Source organism: Tachyglossus aculeatus, chromosome 10 (assembly GCF_015852505.1).
Source record: "Tachyglossus aculeatus isolate mTacAcu1 chromosome 10, mTacAcu1.pri, whole genome shotgun sequence".
Taxonomy (NCBI): Eukaryota; Metazoa; Chordata; class Mammalia; order Monotremata; family Tachyglossidae; genus Tachyglossus; species Tachyglossus aculeatus.
This window is the reverse complement of record NC_052075.1, coordinates 51,218,674-51,239,589: the sequence shown is the minus strand read 5'-3', so window position 1 is coordinate 51,239,589 and position 20,916 is coordinate 51,218,674. Positions and strand designations below refer to the sequence as shown.

The 20,916-nt window shown below is 50.3% G+C and overlaps 2 protein-coding genes across 2 annotated transcripts; both read right to left on the bottom strand.

The window, feature by feature from the left end:
* Nucleotides 1-1,109: 1,109 nt before the first annotated feature.
* Nucleotides 1,110-3,766, bottom strand: FTL (ferritin light chain). Its single transcript, XM_038753093.1, has 4 exons — nt 3,468-3,766; nt 2,331-2,477; nt 1,456-1,581; nt 1,110-1,371 (listed from the first exon to the last, which is right to left on the bottom strand). The coding sequence occupies exons 1-4, from the start codon at nt 3,567-3,569 to the stop codon at nt 1,219-1,221; spliced, it is 528 nt and encodes a 175-aa protein (XP_038609021.1). The 5' UTR covers nt 3,570-3,766; the 3' UTR covers nt 1,110-1,218.
* A 12,717-nt stretch (nt 3,767-16,483) lies between these two features.
* Nucleotides 16,484-18,497, bottom strand: LOC119933106 (ferritin heavy chain B-like). Its single transcript, XM_038752404.1, has 4 exons — nt 18,280-18,497; nt 17,243-17,389; nt 16,894-17,019; nt 16,484-16,708 (listed from the first exon to the last, which is right to left on the bottom strand). Exons 1-4 carry the CDS (start codon nt 18,382-18,384, stop codon nt 16,568-16,570), a joined length of 519 nt encoding a protein of 172 aa, XP_038608332.1. The 5' UTR covers nt 18,385-18,497; the 3' UTR covers nt 16,484-16,567.
* Between the last annotated feature and the right edge of the window lie 2,419 nt (nt 18,498-20,916).

Genomic DNA, 20,916 nt, shown 5'->3' with positions numbered 1-20,916 from the left:
GCAAAGCAGAGCTGAGAAAATAAACCTGCAGTTCAGTGGGCAGGGCACAAACCCCAACAAGTTGCCATCCCAGTCTTGCTGGTGGCCTAGCCTAGCATCACTGGAGCCCACATACAGAGGTTGGTGCGGCTTCTCAAGGAGAACCATGGATATTTATTGTCATGGGGCCCACTTTGGACAGGGATTGGTTAACACCAAAGGGAAGACTTGCAGTTGTAGAGACCCAGCCTGAGGTAAGTGGATGTGTGGCTGTGTCTTTTTGGGGGGTGGGGGAAGTGGGACAGGGAAGGACAGGAAGAAGCAGCACTCACCTGGCTCTGCCACTGGCCAGAGCCCATCTTGGGCCTCAGGCCTGCTGAGGACCCACATCTCCAGTCTGGGGGAATGTTGGGAAGTAGGGGGCATTAAATTGTCAAATTTGGCCTGAGGGGGAAATCAAGAGTTGAGGGGAACTAGTTGTTAGAACCAAGGAGTTGGGGTGAGGGATTTGATTTGCTCCCCCCTCCCCTGGGAAAAAAAAAAAAATATTGAGCACTTACCTGCTGCAGCACACTGCACTAAGCACTTGGGAGAGTACAGCACTGAGGGGCAGGTGAGGGCATGGCCCTAAACAGTGGAAATAGTGCAATGGGCCTTTGAAACCTGGGGCCTCCTCTCTCACCAACCCCAGCCCAAAGTCTGCTTCTCCAACAACCCCTGGGAGGCTGGGGGCAGCGTGGGAGAAAGATAAAAACCATTCCCTCAAACAAAAAACCCCACCCACTAAGAGTTTAAAAAAAAAAAAACAAAAAAAGCCTCTCTCCCTTAGATTCATTCAATCCTGAGTGCTTACTATGTGCAGAGCACGGTACTAAGTGCTTGGGAAGCACAAATCAGCAACATAGAGATGGTCCCTAAGCAACAACAGGCTTACATCCCACCTCCTCCCTGGCATTTGCCATGATACACTTCCCTCTCTCCCACTCCAACTTGTTGAAATCAATTTGCTTACTCTTTTAAAAATACTTCCTCCTCCCTGCCACTTATATTGTGACATTCTCAGCTGCTACCAGCGGGCCCATTTAGCAACTAGCTCACAGAATTAAGATCAGCTTTCAACCACACCAAACCACAGAGATGGCAGTAGCTTTATTCAATGCACTTTGTTTCTCAGCTGGGGAAGGGAACCAGGTGCCTGAGGGGGCAGTGGCAACAGCAGTACAACCACCTCCTGCTCCTTCAGTCGTGTTTGAGGGTGAGTCTCTCGAACAGGTATTCTCCCAGACCCTCCTCTGGAGCCTTCAGGCGACGCAGGTTGGTCACGTGGTCACCCAGCATCTTCAGAGTCTTGACCTCTGACTCCAGGAAATGGGTCTCCAGGAAGTCACAGAGCTGAGTGGAAGTAAAGGGGAAAGGTCAGAGGGCATAGGCAGAACAAGGGCCGGCCAAGAGACCAGAATGCCATTCAGTACTCACATGGGGATCCGCGTGAGTTGTCGCAACAGCATGCAGCTCCAGTAGAGCTTGGTTCAGCCCCTTCTCCAGGGCCAGGGCAGCCTCCATGGCATCCAGGCTGCGGCCCCACTCGTCCTGGACCGGTTTCTGGGGGTGGAGAAGATGAAACGGAAGAGTTTACATGGAGAAGCAACAAAATCTCGTGGGTAGAGGGTTTGGGTTCCAATTCTGATTTCACCACCTGTCTGCTGTATACTTTGGGCAAGTCACTTCACTTCTCTGTGCCTCCATTCCCTCATCTGTAAAATGGTGATTAAGACTGTGAGCCCTATGTGGGACAGGGAGTGTGTCCAGCCCAGTTATCTTGCATCTAGCCCAGGACTTGGCATCACAGTCCTTAATACTAGTATTGTTACTAGATGCATATGGATCACCAGACTGCTGTCCCCACCGAGAAGCAGCGTGGCTCAGTAAAAAGAGTGCCTGAGCTTGGGAGTCAGAGGTCATGGGTTCTAGTCCCAGCTCTGCCACTTGCCTGCTGTGTGACTTTGGGTGAGTCACTTCTCTGTGCCTCACTTACCCCATCTGTCAAATGGGGATTAAGACTGTGAGCCCCATGTGGGACAACCTGATCACCTTGTATCCCCCAGTGGTTAGAACAATGCTTCGTGCACTGTAAGCGATCAACGAATACCATCATTATTATTCTCCCCTCAGAAGATGCAACAGTATGGAACTAGTCCCAGTTTTGAGTCCCCCCTGCCCCTTGAGCCTTGTGGAGCAAGGATGACGGTGGATCTCTTATCTGCTTTGGTGTGAGGCACAGAGTAAGCTCTTCGTAAACAACATAGTTGTAATAGGAGTGATGATAGGGCGCAGACCCCCTCCCCTCTCACCTGGATATCCTGCAGCACAGCCCGGCCGCCCCTGCGGTTCTGGAGCTTGAGGAGACGCTCGGCCCCCTCCCGTTTCTCCTCCGCTTGCTCGCGGAAGAAGCGGGAGACCCCGGCCAGGGCCACATCATCCCGGTCGAAGTAGTAGCCCTAGAGGGGGAAACAGAGGTTAAAGGTCAGCTTGGGCTCTCCCCCCACCTCCACTCTACCCTTCCCTCCAAATTACGACTCCCTTTCCATGGGCCTGCCCACTGCGAGGCTTTTGACTCCTCCTATCCCCCCTCCCCGAGGAGGTCAACCCCAGGGACTTCGCTCCCACTTTGGTAAACACAAAAGGGCGGGGACTGGAGCATGCGCAGTTAACGAAGGGGCGCCCACTCCGAGGCCAGGGGGAGGGCCACCATTCACTCATTCACTCAATCATATTTATTGAGCGCTTACTGTGTGCAAGGTACTGCACTAAGCGTTTGGGAAATACACATTGGCAACATATAGAGACGGTCCCTACGCAACAACGGGCTCACAGTCTAGAAGGGGGAGACATACAACAAGACAAAACATGGGGACAGGTGTCAAGTCATCAGAATTAATACAAGGTAGATGCATATCCTTAACACAATAGGATAGTAAATATATACAAGTAAAATAAAGAGAGTAATAAAGCTGTACAGATACATACACAGGTGCTGTGGGGAGGGGAAAGAGGTAGGGTGGGGGCGATGGGGAGGAGGAAAGGAAAGAGACCAACGAGGCCTAGGAAGGGAGTCATTCATTCATTCAATCGTATTTATTCAGCGCTTACTGTGTGCAAAGCACTGTACTAAGCGCTTGGGAAGTACAAGTTTGCAACATAGAGAGACGGTCCCTACAGAACAGCGGGCAGGGGCACACTCAATCGTATTTTTTGAGAACAGGACAGTGTACTAAGCGCATCACAACAATATAACAGACATTCTCGGCCCACAGCGCCCTTACAGTCTCCCCCGTCTAGACCATAAGCTCATCGTGCGCAGGGAATGCGTCTGTTTATTGCTCTATTGTACTCTCCTAAGCGCTTAGTACAGTGCTCTGCCCACGGTAAGCGCTCAATAAATACGAATGAGGCAAGCGGGGTTCTGGGGGAGGAAAAAGGGGTCTCACCAAGCTCAGGTAGGTATACGAAGCCCGCAGGTGCAGGTTGACCAGGCGGTTGACCCCGGCCTCGGCCTCGGGGGCGAAGTTCTGGCGGATCTGGGAAGTCATGATCGCAGAGAACGACAAGGAAGAAGAGGAAACTGGTCCCAGTTGCGGTCTGGTGGGGAATCTCGGGATAGCCGGGCTATTGGTGGAACTGGTCCCGATGAACTGGTTCTGCTGGGCGGTGGGAATGGGGTGGGAAAAAGAAGAGCCGCCGGATCCGTTCCGTTCAAACACTGTTGAAGCAAGACACAGGACCAGGCCGGAAGGAGGCGCCCGCGGCCTCGCCTTTTATAGAGGAGCTGCCCGGGGGGCGTGGCCTTGATGGACCAATCAGGAGAGGTGGGCGGGGCTGTCTATAAATGGGTGTGGCTTTGACTGGCCAATCAGGAGGGCGAGGGGGCGGGGCAAGGGCGGGGGCGCGCGGAGGGAGGGAGGGAGTCACGCGCCAAAGGCGGGAGGTGGGGGGGCCTTTCACGTGCCTTAGGGGCCGCCCCGCCATCGCCTCACGGGCAGTCAATCAATCAATTGTATTTATTGAGCGCTTACTGTGGGTAGAGCACTGTACTAAGCGCTTGGGAAGTCCAAGCTGGCAACATATAGAGACAGCCCCTACCCAACAGCGGGCTCACAGTCTAGAAGGGGGAGACAGAGAACAAAATCAAACATACTAACAAAATAAAATCAATAGAATAATCAATCAATCGTATTTATTGAGCGCTTACTGTGGGCAGAGCACTGTACTAAGCGCTTGGGAAGTCTAAGCTGGCAGCATAAAGAGACAGTCCCTACCCAACAGCGGGCTCACAGTCTAGAAGGGGGAGACAGAGAACAAAATCAAACATACTAACAAAATAAAATCAATAGAATAATCAATCAATCGTATTTATTGAGCGCTTACTGTGGGCAGAGCACTGTACTAAGCGCTTGGGAAGTCTAAGCTGGCAGCATAAAGAGACAGTCCCTACCCAACAGCGGGCTCACAGTCTAGAAGGGGGAGACAGAGAACAAAATCAAACATACTAACAAAAGAAAATCAATAGAATAATCAATCAATCGTATTTATTGAGCGCTTACTGTGGGCAGAGCACTGTACTAAGCGCTTGGGAAGTCCAAGCTGGCAGCATAAAGAGACAGTCCCTACCCAACAGTGGGCTCACAGTCTAGAAGGGGGAGACATTGCACAAAACCAAACATACAAACAAAATAAAATAAATAGAATAGATAGGTACAAGTAAAATAAATAGAGTAATAAATATGTACAAACATATATCCCCACAGCACCTGTATATATGTATATATGTTTGTATATGTTTCTTTTAGACTGTGAGCCCACTGTTGGGTAGGGACTGTCTCTATATGTTGCCAGCTTGTACTTCCCAAGCGCTTAGTGCAGTGCTCTGCCCACAGTAAGCGCTCAATAAATACGATTAATTGATTGATTGTACATATTTATTACTCTATTTATTTATTTATTTTACTTGGACATATCTATTCTAATTATTTTATTTTGTTAATATGTTTGGTTTTGTTCTCTGTCTCCCCCTTTGAGACTGAGCCCACTGTTGAGTAGGGACTGTCTCTATATGTTGCCAGCTTGGACTTCCCAACGCTTAGTACAGTGCTCTGCACACAGTAATCACACAATAAATACGATTGATTGATTGTTCATGTTTATTACTCTATTTATTTTACTTGTACATATCTATTCATTTTATTTTGTTAGTATGTTTGGTTTTGTTCTCTGTCTCCCCCGTTTAGACTGTGAGCCCACTGTTGGGTAGGGACTGTATATGTTGCCAGCTTGGACTTACCCAAGCGCTTAGTACAGTGCTCTCTGCACACAGTAAGCGCTCAATAAATACGATTGATTGATTGTACATGTTTATTACTCTATTTTACTTGTACATATCTATTCTATTTATTTTATTTTGTTAGTATGTTTGGTTTTGTTCTCTGTCTCCCCCTTCTAGACTGTGAGCCCACTGTTGGGGAGGGACTGTCTCTATATGTTGCCAGCTTGTACTTCCCAAGCGCTTAGTACAGTGCTCTGCACACAGTAAGCGCTCAATAAATACGATTGATTGATTGATATATACATATATACAATAGATTTACGTTGAGACAATAGCTCAGGCGGCGGGATGGACGCCTCAGGAGGGGAGGGGGAGAGGGCTCGATTCCTCTGCTCTCCTTCCTCTTCCTCTCCCTCCTCTCCCTCTCCCCTCCCCCTTGCTGAGTCACGCTGAGCTCAGCTGGAGGGAGATTGCGGCTGACCACCAGAGGCCCGGAGGCAGGGGGCTGGCGAGAATGATGATGATGATGGTATTTATTAAGCGCTTACTACGTGCCAAGCACTGTTCTAAGCGCTGGGGAGGTTCCAGTCTTCTAGACTGTGAGCCCATTGTTGGGTAGGGACCGTCTCTATATGTTGCCAACTTGTACTTCCCAAGCGCTTAGTACAGTGCTCTGCACACAGTAAGCGCTTAATAAATATGATTGAATGAAGGAATTAATACAAGGTGATCAGATTGTCCCATTCGGGGCTCACAGTCTTCATCCCCATTTTCCAGATGAGGGAACTGAGGCCCAGAGAAGTTAGGTGACTTGCCCAAAGTCACGCAGCTGACGAATGCATTCCCTGGCCACAGTGAGTTTACAGTCTAATAATAATAATGACATTTATTAAGCGCTGACTAGGTGCAAAGCACTGTTCTAAGCGCTGGGGAGGTTACAAGGTGATCAGATTGTCCCATTCGGGGCTCACAGTCTTCATCCCCATTTTCCAGATGAGGGAACCGAGGCCCAGGGAAGTTAGGTGACTTGCCCAAAGTCACGCAGTTGACGGATGCATTCCCTGGCCACAGTGAGTTTACGGTCTAATAATAATAGTGACATTTATTAAGCGCTGACTATGTGTAAAGCACTGTTCTAAGCACTGGGGAGGTTACAAGGTGATCAGGTTGTCCCACGGGGGTCTCAAAGTCTTCATCCCCAATGGGAATGGGAGAAAGGGGGGGATTGTGCTGGGAGATTGGGGGGGGTGAAAAAAGAAGGGATGAGGGTGGGTGTAGTTGGAAAGATTAGGAGATTGGGGAAAGGCTGAGGTGGGGGCCACGGCTAAGGGCCCCAAAGGACCCCTATCACCTCCTTCATTCATTCATTCGATCATATTTATTGAGCATTTACTGTGTGCAGAGCACTGTACTAAACGCTTGGAAAGTACAATTTGGCAGCAGATAATGACAGTCCCTACCCAACAACAGGTTCACAGTCTAGAAGGGGCAGACAGACACAAAACAAGTAGACAGGTGTCAATACCATCAGAATAGATAAATAGAATTATAGCTATATACACTTCCACCCCTTTCCATCTTCATTCATTCAATCGTATTTACTGCAGTTTACTATGTGCAGAGCACTGTATTAAGCACTTAGGAAAGTCCAATACAACAATAAACAGTGACATTCCCTGCCCACAACAAGTTTACAGCCTAGAGGTAGGGAGACAGACATCAGCACGTGTAAGGCAGCGTGGGTTAGTGGAAAGAGCACAGGCTTGGGAGTCAGAGGATACGAGTTCTATTCTGGCTCCACCACTTGTCTGCTGTGTGGCCTTGGGAAAGCTATTTCACTTCTCTGGGCCTCAGTTCCTTCATCTGTAAAATGGGGATTAAGACTGTGAGCCCCACGTGGGACAACCTGATTACCTTGTATCTACCCCAGCACTTAGAACAGTGCTTGGCACATAGTAAGCACTTAACAAATACCATTATTATTATTAATAATAACAATAATAAATAAAATTACAGATAGGTACATAAGTGTTAGGCTAGGAGGGGGGATGAATAGAAGGAGCAAGTCGGGGGGACGCAGGAGGAAGTGGAAGAAAAGGAAAAGAGAGCTTAGTTGGGGACAATCTCTTGGAAGAGATGTGCTTTCCAACAAGGCCTTGAAGAGGGGGAAGAGTAATTGTTGGATATTCCCGACTTGTACTTCCCAAGCGCTTAGTACAGTGCTCTACACACAGTAAGCGCTCAATAAATATGGATGAATGAATGAATATGAGGAGGGAGAGGCTTCCAGACCAGAGGCAGGACATGGGCCAGAGATTGGCATCGAGATAGATGAAATCAGGTACAGTGGGAACGTTGGCATTAGGGAGCCAAAGTGTTTGGGCTGGGTTGTAGTAGAAGAATAATGAGGTGATGTAGAAATAATAATAATAATAACAATAATAATGATGGCATTTATTAAGCGCTTACTATGTGCAAAGCACTGTTCTAAGCGCTGGGGGGGGGGGGGTTACAAGGTGATCAGATTGTCCCACGGGGGGCTCACAGTCTTCATCCCATTTTAGAGATGAGGGAACTGAGGCCCAGAGAAGTGAAGCGACTTGCCCAAAGTCACACAGCTGACAATTGGCAGAGCCGGAATTTGAACCCATGACCTCCGACTCCAAAGCCCCTGCTCTTGCCACTGAGCCACTGAGTGCTTTAAAGCCGACGGTGAGGAGATTCTGCTCGATGCGGAGGTGGGTGGCAACCACCGGAGGTTCTTGAGGCATGGGGAAACGTGGCCTGAATGCTTTTGTAGAAAAATGATCCGGGCAGCAGAGGGAAGCATGGACTGGAGTGAAGAGAGGCAGGGAGGCCAGGAAGGAGGCTGATACAGTAATTAAGATGGAATCAGTAAGCGTTAAGCCTGTGTGCAGATCACACCCCTATTTAGTGTGGGGGGCTTGGGGAGGGGGACATGAAGACTGGTTCTGATGCACTCACTGACCCACGGGGTTGGGGGGGGGGGTCCCCCACTGTAAAAGGAGGGGGAAGGCCAGGGCCTGGGAAACAAAATAACAGTTTTTAAGATACTGTCAAAGCTGCTGAGTCACACTGAGGTCAGCTAGGGGAGAAGGTGCCGAGATGATAATAATAATATTTGCTAAGCATTTACCATGGGTCAAGCGCAGTTCTAAGCACAGGGGTAGATCCAAGTTAATCGGGTTGAAAAGTAATAATAATAATAATGGCATTTATTAAGCACTTACTATGTGCAAAGCACTGTTCTAAGCGCTGGGGTAGATACAAGGTAATCAAGTTGTCCCACGTAGGGCTCACAGACTTAATCCCCATTTTCCAGATGAGGGAACTGAGGCCCAGAGAAGGGATGTGACTCGCCCAAAGTCACACAGCTGACAAGTGGCGGAGCTGGGATTTGAACCCATGACCTCTGACTCCAAAGCCCGAGCTTTTTCTACTGAGCCACGCTGTAGTGCGGCCAAGTGGGCTGAGCAAGTCAGAAGGACCTGGGTTCCGATTCCGGCTCTGCCGTGTGACTGCCAAGTGACCTTGGGAAAGTCACTTAACTTCTCAGTGCTGTAGTTCCTTTATCTTTAAAATGGGTATTAAGATGGTGAGTCATATGTGGGACATGGACTGTGTCCAATCTATCTTGTATCTACCCCAGCACTTAGTACAGTGCTGGGGTAGATAAGTAATTAACAAATAACATTACCAAAAAAAAAAAAAAAAGGTGGAACACAGTCCCTCGCCAAACAGGAGCCTCACAGTCTAAGTAGGAGTAAGAATCCCTGCTCCACCACTTGTCAGCTGTGTGACCTTGGGCAAGCCACTTAACTTCTCTGTGCCTCAGTTACCTCATCTGTAAAATGGGGATTAAGACTGTAAGCCCCACTTGAGACAACCTCATCACCTTGTATATCCCCCCCCCCCGGCGCTTAGAACAGTGCTTTGCACGTGGTAAGCGCTTAACAAATACCATTATTATTATTATTGAGGTATTGAGTCCCCATTTTAGAGTTGGGGAAACTGAGAAGCGAAGTGACTTGCCCAAGATCACTTTTAGACTGTGAGCCCACTATTGGGTAGGGACTGTCTCTATGTGTTGCCAACTTGTACTTCCCAAGCGCTTAGTACAGTGCTCTGCACACAGCGCTCAATAAATACGATGATGATGATGTATGTTTGGTTTTGTTCTTTATCTCCCCTTTTAGACTGTTAGCCCACTGTTGGGTAGGGACTGTCTCTATATGTTGCCAACTTGTACTTCCCAAGCGCTTAGTCCAGTGCTCTGCACACAGTAAGCGCTCAATAAATACGATAATGATGATGTATGTTTGGTTTTGTTCTCTGTCTCCCCTTTTAGACTGTGAGCCCACTGTTGGGTAGGGACTGTCTCTATATGTTGCCAACTTGTACTTCCCAAGCGCTTAGTCCAGTGCTCTGCACACAGTAAGCGCTCAATAAATACAATTGATTGATTGATGAAGATCACCCAGCAGGCAAGTGGCAGAGAATCCAGAATCTTCTGGCTCCCAGGCCCAAGATTTTTCCACTACGTCACCCCAAGTTGGGGTGCGCGTGGTGCTCACAGAGGAGATTGTGGTCTCTTCGACCGGCAGGGAAGACTAGGGGGGTATGATGGAGTAGGGAGTTCAAAAGAAAGGGAGGGAATTAAAGGGAGCAGCAGGGAAGGAAAGAGGCATGAAGGTGGGAATTGGGATATGGAGGCCTGGGAATTCAATGTGGGAGCGTGGGGGTGGCAGTTAGGAAGAATAAGGGGGCTGGGGTGAGTGGGTGGGAAGACTTTGTTCTGCCCCTTTCTCCCCCCTCCCCCTGCTGCAGAGCAGCTGAGCTCACACAGGGCTGGAGCAGGCCACAGTCATCCGGTTCAGACCAGTCTGGGGTGCGGGGGGAAGGGAGGAAAGACAAGAAGGAGGAGCAGGGTTAGACTAGAAAAAAGGGCAGCTGTGTATTTTAGTGTGCCCCAGCTCTTAATCCCAACTTTCCCTCTGGAAACTAAGGACCCCAGGGCCCCTTTCCCTCTCCCCATCCTAACTAGCACCTTGCCTCGGGGCCAGGCCTAATAATAATAATGACATTTTTTTAATTGGCATTTATTAAGCGCTTACTATGTGCAAAGCCCTGTTCTAAGCGCTGGGGAGGTTCCAAGGTGATCAGGTTGTCCCACGGGGGGCTCGCGGTTTTCATCCCCATTTGACAGGTGAGGTAACTGAGGCACAGAGAGGTTAAGTGACTTGCCCAAAGTCACACAGCTGACAAGTGGCGGAGCCGGGATTCGAACCCGTGACCTCTGACTCCCAAGCCCGGGCTCTTCCCACTGAGCCACGCTGCTTCTCCGTTTGTTAAGCGTTTACTATGCGCAGAGCACTGTTCTAAGCGCTGGGGGGGATACAAGGTGATCAGGTTGTCCCACTTGGGGCTCACAGTCTTAATCCCCATTTTACAGATGAGGTAACTGAGGCTCAGAGAAGTTAAGTGACTTGCCCAAGGTCACACAGCAGACATGTGGCAGAGTGGGATTCGAACCCATGACCTCTGACTCCAAAGCCGGGGCTCTTTTCCACTGAGCCACGCTGCTTCTGATCCTCGCTTAGTACAGTGCTCTGCACCCAGAAGGCGCTTTGTAAATACTGGTCATGGGTTCAAATAATAATAATAATAATGTTGGTATTTGTTAAGCGCTTACTATGTGCCAAGCACTGTTCTAAGCGCTGGGATAGATACAAGGTGATCAGGTTGTCCCACGTGGGGCTCACAGTCTTCATCCCCATTTTACAGATGAGGGAACTGAGGCCCAGAGAAGCAAAGTGACTTGCCCAAAGTCACACAGCTGACAAGTGGCGGAGCCGGGATTTGAACCCATGACCTCTGACTCCAAAGCCCCGGCTCTTTCCACTGAGCCACGCTGCTTCTCAATCAAATCCTGGCTCAGCCACTTGTCAGCCGTGTGACTATGGGCAAGTCACTTGACTTCTCTGTGCCTCAGTTCCCTCATCTGTCAAATGGGGATGAAGACTGTGAGCCCCAAGTGGGACAACCTGATCACCTTCTATTCTCCCCAGCGCTTAGAACAGTGCTTTGCACGTAGTAAGCACTTAAAAAATGTCATCATTATTATTATATTATTATTACTGTTGTGGCCAGGGAACGTGTCTGTTATATTGTACCCTCCCAAGCGCTCAGGACAGTGCTTTGCACACAGTAAGCGCTCAATAAAGCATGAAAAGCAGCGTGGTGTCGAGGATAGAGCACAGGTCTGGGAGTCGGAAGGTCATGGGTTCTAATTCTGCTGCCACTTCTCTGCTGTGTGATCTCAGGCAAGGCACTAAACTTCTCTGTACCTCAGTTACCTCAACTGTAAAATGGGGATTGAGACTATGAGCCCAGGGGGGACAGGGACCGTGGCCAACCTAATTTGTTTGTATTCATTCATTCATTCAATTGTATTTATTGAGCGTTTACTGTATGCAGAGCACTATACTAAGCGCTTGGGGAGTACAAAGTTGGCCACATATAGTGACGGTCCCTACCCAACAGCGGGCTCACAGTCTAGAAGGGGGAGACAGACAACAAAACAAAACATATTAACAAAATAAAATAAATAGAATAGTAAATAAGTACAAGTAAAATAGAGTAATAAATATGTACAAGCATATGTACAGGTGCTGCGGGGAGGGGAAGGAGAGGAGGGGGAGAGGAAGGAGGGGGCTCATTCTGGGGCTTGTATCCACCCCAGCGCCTAATACAGTGCCTGACACATAGTAAGCGCTTAACAAATAGCGTAATTATTTACTTATCATCATCAATCGTATTTATTGAGCGCTTACTATGTGCAGAGCACTGTACTAAGCGCTTGGGAAGTACAAATTGGCAACATATATAGTCCCTACCCAACAGTGGGCTCAGTCTAAAAATCTTATTATTATAAATACGATTGACTATTACCACTCGCCGGCCCCCGCTGAGAGACATGCCTCAGTTTAACCCTAAACCCTGCGTTACTGACTTGACCCCAGGTCTCGAGGGAAACGGGAAGAAGAGGGGTGGGACAGAGAGCAGAATTAACTTCTGGGAGAGGTCCAAGTCTCCACTTCTGGTTTCTGAACCCGGAGTCTTCTCTCCTCCCTCCACCCCGGCTGCTGATCGCATGGGGCCTCAACCCAACTAACAATCAATGGTATTTCCTGAACCCTTACTATGCGCAGAGTTGGTAGTCAAGAACCCTGCCCACAAGGAGCTTACAGTGTATGGGGGAGATAGGCAAAAACTCCTCACTATTGGCTTTAAAGCACTCAATCACCTTGCCTCCTCCTACCTCACCTCTCTACTCTCTTACTACATACGATCCAGCCCGCGCATTTTAATCCTCTGTTGCCGACCTTCTCACTGGGCCTCCAGCGTGGCTCACTGGAAAGAGCACGGGCTTTGGAGTCAGAGTTCATGGGTTCAAATCCCGGCTCTGCCAGTTGTCAGCTGTGTGACTTTGGGCAAGTCACTTCACTTCTCTGGGCCTCAGTTCCCTCATCTGTAAAATGGGGATTAAGACTGTGAGCCTCCCATGGGACAACCTGATCACCTTGTAAACTCCCCAGCGCTTAGAACAGTGCTTTGCACATAGTAAGCGCTTAATAAATGCCATCATCATCATCATCTAACTCACCGCTGACCCCTCGCCCACGTCCAGGCCTCTGACCTGGAACGCCCTCCCTCCTCAAATCAAACAGACATTCACTCTCCCCCACTTCAAAGGCTTATTGAAGGCCCATCTCCTCCAAGGGGCCTCCCCAGATTAAGCCCTTATTTCCTCTTCTCCCTCTTCCTTCTAGGTCCCTCATTTGCTTCCTTTGTTCTTCCCCTCTCCTAGCCCCACAGCACTTGCGTACACATCTGTAATTTATTTATTTATATTAATGTCTGTCTCCCCAGCTCTAGACCGTAAACTCACTGTGGGCAGGGAATGTGTCTGTTCATTGTGGTATCGTACTCTCCCAAGCGCTTAGTACGGTGTTCTGCACACAGTAAGCGCTCAAGAAATAAGATTGAATGAATGATGGGGAGGGGTGGAAGGGGTGGGTGGCAGAGGGGGTAGGGGGTGTAAAGTGGTATAAAATGGGGAGCAAAACGAGGTTCCCCAGGGCCTGGCGGTCATTGGGTTTCTCCATTCCCCCATATCTTACCTCCTTTCCTTCCCCACAGCACCTGTGTATATGTTTGTACATATTTATTACTCTATTTGTTTTACTTGTACATATCTATTCTATTTATTTTATTTTGTTAGTATGTTTGGTTTTGTTCTCTGTCTCCCCCTTTTAGACTGTGAGCCCACTGTTGGGTAGGGACTGTCTCTATATGCTGCCATCTTGTACTTCCCAAGTGCTTAGTACAGTGCTCTGCACACAGTAAGCGCTCAATAAATACGATTGATTTCTGTGTGTGATGGGACTGGGATGGGCTGGCTGGAGGGAGGGGATTGAAGGGTCACAGTGGGGTGGGTGAAGTTTAGTTGAGGTAAAAGCAACTTAATCCGGTGATATCCTGAGGAGATGGTTGAATTGTCCTTGGTCCCTGAGAGTGAAGAGACCAGAGAATAGGAGAAAACAGGCCAAGTTGGTGTAAAGACAGGCCGCTGTTGATATGTAAAGTATAAATCTGGGCCTTTGTCACCTAGGGGTTAGGCAGCTGCCCCCATCTTTGTTATCCCTGAGGGAACAGGCCCGACTGCAGGGAATCAATCAATCAATCAATCGTATTTATTGAGGAAAGAGAAAGAAGATGAAGAAATGGCCGCTTCTGGGCCACAGCAGATATGGAACGAAATGCTGGAGACCTGATGGGCCGGCAGAAGGTAGGTGGTGGTTCCGATGGTTAGTATGTTTGGTTTTGTTCTCTGTCTCCCCCTTTTAGACTGTGAGCCCACTGTTGGGTAGGGACTGTCTCTATATGTTGCCAACTTGTACTTCCCAAGCGCTTAGTACAGTGCTCTGCACACGGTAAGCACTCAATAAATACGATTAATGATGATGATGATGGCTGATAAGATGGTCAGATTGAGGTCGCTCGGCAGAGAGATCCCTGCGTCCTCGAGCAGGTCTCTGTCCCGGGCGATGGTCGATGGTCCGGCCCGCTTTGCGGCCTCTCGGCGGAGGCATCCCTTCCGACCCATAGAACTCGGGGGCCGGAACCAAAACTCCAGACAGGATGGAGGGAGGATGGGTGCTTTAAAATAATTGATTGGACATGAAGGCATTCAGAGCCCTAGCCACAAGAAACGGATGAGCTGAAAACCAGACTGTCTGGAATAAAACCAAATGAATGGGCAACCCAGGGGAAGGAGCGGAGTCCCTCTGGAGCAAGGGGGCAATGGGGAAAGCAAAAATAGGGACACGAGGGCCAGCCGGGTTGCTGAGAAGGAGTAGTTTGGCACAGACCTGGAAATCAAAGGGCCTGGGTTCTAATCCTGCTCTGGGTGACCTTGGGCAAATCACAACTTCTCCGGCCCTCAGTTTCCTTATCTGTAAAATGAGGCTTCGTTTTCTGCTCTCCTTACCCCTTCTAGACTGTGAGCCCACTGTTGGGTAGGGACCGTCTCTCTATGTTGCCAACTTGTACTTCCCAAGCGCTTAGTACGGTGCTCTGCACACAGTAAGCGTTCAATAAATACGATTGAATGAAATGAATGAATGAATAGGGACTGTGTCCAACCTAATGATCTATCTACGTCAGCATTTAGAACGTAAGCGCTACTAATTCCACCATTATTATTAAGAAATGGAGGTAGCAGGGATTATTTTTGTTAGGAAAGCCAGATGCCTACACAGAAGAATCACGTGGATGCCCACTGTCCTCTGCCCCAGTATCACGTTGGAATGGACGCCCAGCCTCCCGCAGGAATTTCAGAAAGTTGTGAAACTGTGACTCTTGTGACTATTGGACTCTGAACTTGTTTTGTTTTTATTGTTTGTCTCACCTTCCTAGACTGTGAGCCCGTTGTTGGGTAGGGATTGTCTGTTGCCAAATTGTACTTTCCAAGTGCTTAGTACAGTGCTCTGCACACGGTAAACGCTCAATGAATACAATCTAATGAATGAATCCATGAATGAATCAACAGCTCTTCTGCCTCCCGTGCCCTGTTGCCCTTGTTGTTTTTATCAGTTTCCTTGGCTGATGTTCGTGTTTCTATTTATTTTTAAGATTATAAAACCCGGGAGGGCGGAGGACCCGGCCATTTTCACATGTATTTTTATCCCAGTATTTATTACCCTTCCTTGCACCCAGTGGGGTACTTAGTATTATTACTACTACTACCGCCTTCCTCCAAAGCAGCATAGCCTAGTGGCTAGAGCTTGGGCCTGGAAGTCAGGAGGATCTGGGTTCTAATCCCAGCTCTGCCCCTGGTCTATGTGACCTTGGGCAAGTCACTTCATTCCTCTGTCCCTCTGTAAAACAGAGATTAAGACTGAGAGCCCCACATGGGACATGGACTGTGTCCAACTTGATTAGCTTGTATCTGCCCAAGTGCTTAGTAATAATAATGATGGTATTTGTTAAGCGCTTACTATGTGCAAAGCACTGTTCTAAGCGCTGGGGAGGTTACAAGGTGATCAGGTTGTCCCACTGGGGGCTCAGTCTTAATCCCCATTTTACAGATGAGCTAACAGAGGCACTGAGAAGTGAAGCGACTTGCCCAAAGTCACACAGCTGACAGTTGGCAGAGCCAGGATTTGAACCCATGACCTCTGACTCCAAAGCCCGGGCTCTTTCCACTGAGCCACGCTGCTTCGTATTGTGCCTGGCACGTGGTAAGCGCTTAAGTACCATAAAAGAAATGCTAGTGGGGAATTTCTAGACTGTAAGTTCGTTGTGGGCAGGGAATGTGTCTATTAGTGTATTGTAGTTTCTCAAGTGCTTAGTACAGTGCTCTGCACACAGTAAGCACTCTTTAAATATGATTGAATGAATGAATGAATGAATGGACCGTCTATCCCTGACCCTGGAGAAATGCCAGTTTTGCTTTGGTCATGGTCCATCCTGGATAAGGGCCACTGTTGTTATCCAATATGTTTGCTAGAGCAGTGTGGGGAGTCAGGATATAGATAATACACACACACACACACACACACACACACACACACACACACACACACATACAGAGGTGGGGCAAGGCAAAAACACCCTTTATTGAAGGGGGAAAGAGGAAGGGAGCCAGCCCCTCGCCCCCTGTCCCTGCCCCAGATTGGCCGCTCAGCTGCTCAGGCTGTGCTTGTCGAAGAGGAATTCGCCCAAGCCGGGCCCCAGCCGGGTGAGATTGGTGACGTGGTCGCTGAGCTTCTTGATGGCCTCCACCTGCTCGGCCAGGTAGTGGGATTCCAGCAGATCACAGAGCTGGAGGGGCGGAAGGCAGGGGAAGTTAGGTCAAACAGAGGGACCACGGGAGCCCTAGATTGAGGATCGGCTGTGGCGGGGTGGGCGGAAAGGGAAACGGTCGAGGCCAGGATCTCAGGTCATCGTTGGAGAGGTCACTGTTGGGCCTGGGATCTGGGGAAGGGTCCCACTGGAGTGTCACTCACATGAGGGTCAGCCTTGGCGGTGGCCAGCGCGTGCAAGTCCAGCAGGGCCTGGTTCACCGTCTTCTCCAAAGCCAGGGCCGCCTGCATCGCCTCCAGCACCGAGCCCCACGAGTCCTGCTCTGGTTTCTGGGGGCCCGACACACACGCTTCAGGATCGCGGAGGCGCCAATGGCGGGCGAGGGGGGTGGTCAAAGGGCAGGCACAGCCCAGCGGGCCGGTCAATGCCCGAGGGCCCGGGTGTCTGAAGGTCACCTGGCCCCCTCCCCTTCCCATCTGGCAAGGGCAGTGCCCATCTCTCCCTCCCCACCCTCCTCTTGGGGGTGCGGGGCTCAGGCCCCCCCGGACTCACCCGCACGTCTTGCAGGAGTATGCGGCCCCCACGCTGGTTCTGGTAGCGCAGCAGCCGCTCGGCGTGTTCTCGCTCCTCGTGAGACTGGGCCAGGAAGAACTCGGACACATGATGCAGGGCCACGTCGTCCTGATCAAAGTAGCTGCCCTGGGAGGAGAGAACACCTTCAAACCCTTCCCGCTCCACAAGGGCTGGGGACGAGCTGGCGAGGGGAAAAGGGGCACCCTCCCCCCAGCACCAGCACGAGAAAGATGAGGGAGGGGGAACAGAAAGGAGGAAGAGCGGTCTGGGAGGAACTGAGTCACGGAGGAGTTGGGGGGCGGGAAATTGGGACGACTGAGGCTGAAGAGGAAGAAGACAAACCGGAGTGAGGTTCCCAGGGCCGGGAAAGCGGAGGAAGTCAAGCGAGGATGGAGACAAAAGGCTGGGCGGCAAAGATGGGCATTAGGATTCAGTGAGAAGACCCTGCTGGTGGTGGATGTGTGCTGGGGGAAAGTGGAGAGCAGAGGGGAAGAGCAGCGTGGTCTAGTGCCTAGAGCACGAGCCTCTAATCCCGCCTCTGCCACATAATGATGGCATTTGTTAAGTGCTTACTATGTGCAAAGTACTGTTCTAAGCGCTGGGGAGGCTACAAGGTGATCAGGTTGTACCACGGGGGGCTCACCGTCAATCCCCATTTTACAGATGAGGGAACTGAGGCCCAGAGAAGTGAAGTGACTTGCCCAAAGTCACCCAGCTGACAATTGGCGGAGGCGGGATTTGAACCCATGACCTCTAACTCCAAAGCCCGGGCTCTTTCCACTGAGCCATGCTGCTTCTCTAAGCATGCCTAAGTATGCCACATGCCTGCTGTGTGACCCTGGGCAAGTCACTTCACCGTGCCTGGTTACCTCATCTGTAAAAATGGGACTGTGACTGTGAGCCCCACGTGCGTCCAACCCCAATTGCTTGTATCCACCCCAGCGCTTAGCACGGTGCTCGGCACATAGTAAGCTCTTAATAAATCCCACAATTGAGTATTCTTATAATTAACTCACCATGGACAGGTAGACGTAGCTGGCGTAGAGCTCCAGGTTGACCATCCGGTTCAGCGCGGCCTCACACTCCCGGTCGTAGTTCTGTCGGATCTGGGACGAGGCCATGGTGGGCTGGTACTGGTGCCGGAACTGGTTCTGGAGCTAGGATCGGGGGTTCGGGGACGCGGTTCCGTCCAAGCACTGTTGGAGCAGGAACCAGGTCCAGGAGAGGGGTTGGGGGGCACTGGGGCAGCTCTGGGCCTTTATCCCCTCCAGGAAAGGGGCGGGGGGGAGGGTGGGGCTTGGAGAGGGTGGGCAGGGCAAGCTGGAGGGCCACTGGGTTGGTGGGGGGACCAGCTGGGAGGGTCACTCGGGGTGCTGACTCAGTGGGAGGAGGAAATTCCGGGAGAGACTGAGCATGAAGTGAGTGGGGAGGGTGGGCAGGACACAAGTCAGAGGGCAGGAAATGACCCAGAGGGTGGAGCAGGGGTCAGAGCGGCCAAAAGGGGAGTTGGGGGAGGATGCGGAGGAGGGGCGTCACTGCTGAAATGCAGACTCCTCACCGTTAGGCCTCGTTCTCCCCTGTCCCACCGTCGACCCCCGGTCCACGTCCTATCCCGGGCCTGGAATGCCCTCCCTCCCAACGTCCGCCTAGCTAGCTCTCTTCCTCCCTTCAAGGTCCTACTGAGAGCTCACCTCCTCCAGGAGGCCTTCCCACACTCAGCCCCTTCCTTCCTCTCTCCCTCGCCCCCCTTTCCATCCCCCCCATCTTCCCTCCTTCCCTTCCCCACAGCACCTGTACATATGTATATATGTTTGTACAGATTTATTACTCTATTTATTTTACTTGTACATATCTATTCTATTTATTTTATTTTGTTAGTATGTTTGGTTTCGTTCTCTGTCTCCCCCTTTTAGACCGTGAACCCACTGTTGGCTAGGGACTGTCTCTGTGTGTTGCCAGCTCACCTCCTCCAGGAGGCCTTCCCACACTGAGCCCCTTCCTTCCTCTCCCCCTCGCCCCCCTCTCCATCCCCCCATCTTACCTCCTTCCCTTCCCCACAGCACCTGTATATATGTATATATGCTTGTACGTATTTATTACTCTATTTACTTATTTATTTTACTTGTACATATCTATTCTATTTATTTTATTTTGTTAGTATGTTTGGTTTTGTTCTCTGTCTCCCCCTTTTAGACTGTGAGCCCACTGTTGGGTAGGGACTGTCTCTATATGTTGCCAACTTGTACTTCCCAAGCGCTTAGTACAGTGCTCTGCACACAGTAAGTGCTCAATAAATACGATTGATTGATTGATTGATTGACAGGAAGTGGGCAGAGGCTGGAGGTGTCGGGGCTCATGGGCAAAGGAGATGCTAGGGGCGGGCAGGCAGGAGGAGGGGCAAAGAATGATGATGGCATTTGTTAGGCGCTTACTATGTGCAAAGCACTGGTCTAAGCGCTGGGGAGGTTCCAAGGTGATCAGGTTGTCCCACATGGGGCTCACTGTCTTAATCCCCATTTTACAGATGAGGTAACTGAGGCCCAGAGAAGTGAAGTGACTTACCCAAAGTCACACAGCTGACAGTGGGCGGAGCCGGCATTTGAACCCCTGACCTCTGACTCCAAAGCCCGGGCTCTTTCCACCGAGCCACGCTGCTTCTCCAGAGAAGCAGAGGGGTGGAAGGAGGGCGGGAGTTTCATTTTATTTTATTAGTATGTTTGGTTTTGTTCTCTGTCTCCCCCTTTTAGACTGTGAGCCCACTGTTGGGTAGGGACTGTCTCTATATGTTGCCAACTTCCCAAGCGCTTAGTCCAGTGCTCTGCACACAGTAAGCGCTCAATAAATACGATTGATGATGATGAGCAGGGCTTGGGGCCCTATGTCAGTGTGACTTGGCATGGGCCCAGGCTGACTCAGCCCCAGGAGGAGGAAGTCACAGGGCCTGCTGGCTTACCCATTACCCCAGCCACTCGTGCTAGCCCCGGGTGTCTGTTACCACGGTCTCACCAATTATGTGCCCTTTGGCCCGGGCCCGCCCGCCCGGGCCACCAAAGCGCCCTGGGTTCCGGAGGGAGCCAAGGGGAAACGTTGGCCACCGCGGGAAGGGCAAGTGGGGGTGCTGGGATAGTCCGGGTGGGGTTCAGCCCGGGGACGAGGTGTCCCTGGGCCAGTGCCAACACCCCAACCCTATCCTGCCAGTGTGTGCCATCTCATCTTGGGGAGGGAGGGGTAGTTTATTTAAGCGTGCCTGCCCTACCTAGAGTGTAAACTTAACCATCGCGGTATTTGTTAAACACTTGCGTGGCTTAGTGGAAACAGCACAGGTTCGAGTTCGGTAGTGAGTTCTAATGCCGCTCCGCGACAGCTGTGTGACTTCGGGCAAGCCACTTAGCTTCTCTGGGCCTCAGTTCCCTCATCTGTAAAATGGGGATTAATCAATCAATCGGATTTATTGAGCGCTTACTGTGGGCAGGGCACTGTGCTAAGCGCTTGGGAAGTACAAGTTGGCGACATATAGAGACGGTCCCTACCCAACAGTGGGCTCACAGTCTAGAAGAGGGAGACAGAGAACAAAACCAAACATATTAACAAAATAAAATAAATAGAATAGATATGTACAAGTAAAATAAATAGAGTAATAAATATGTACAAAC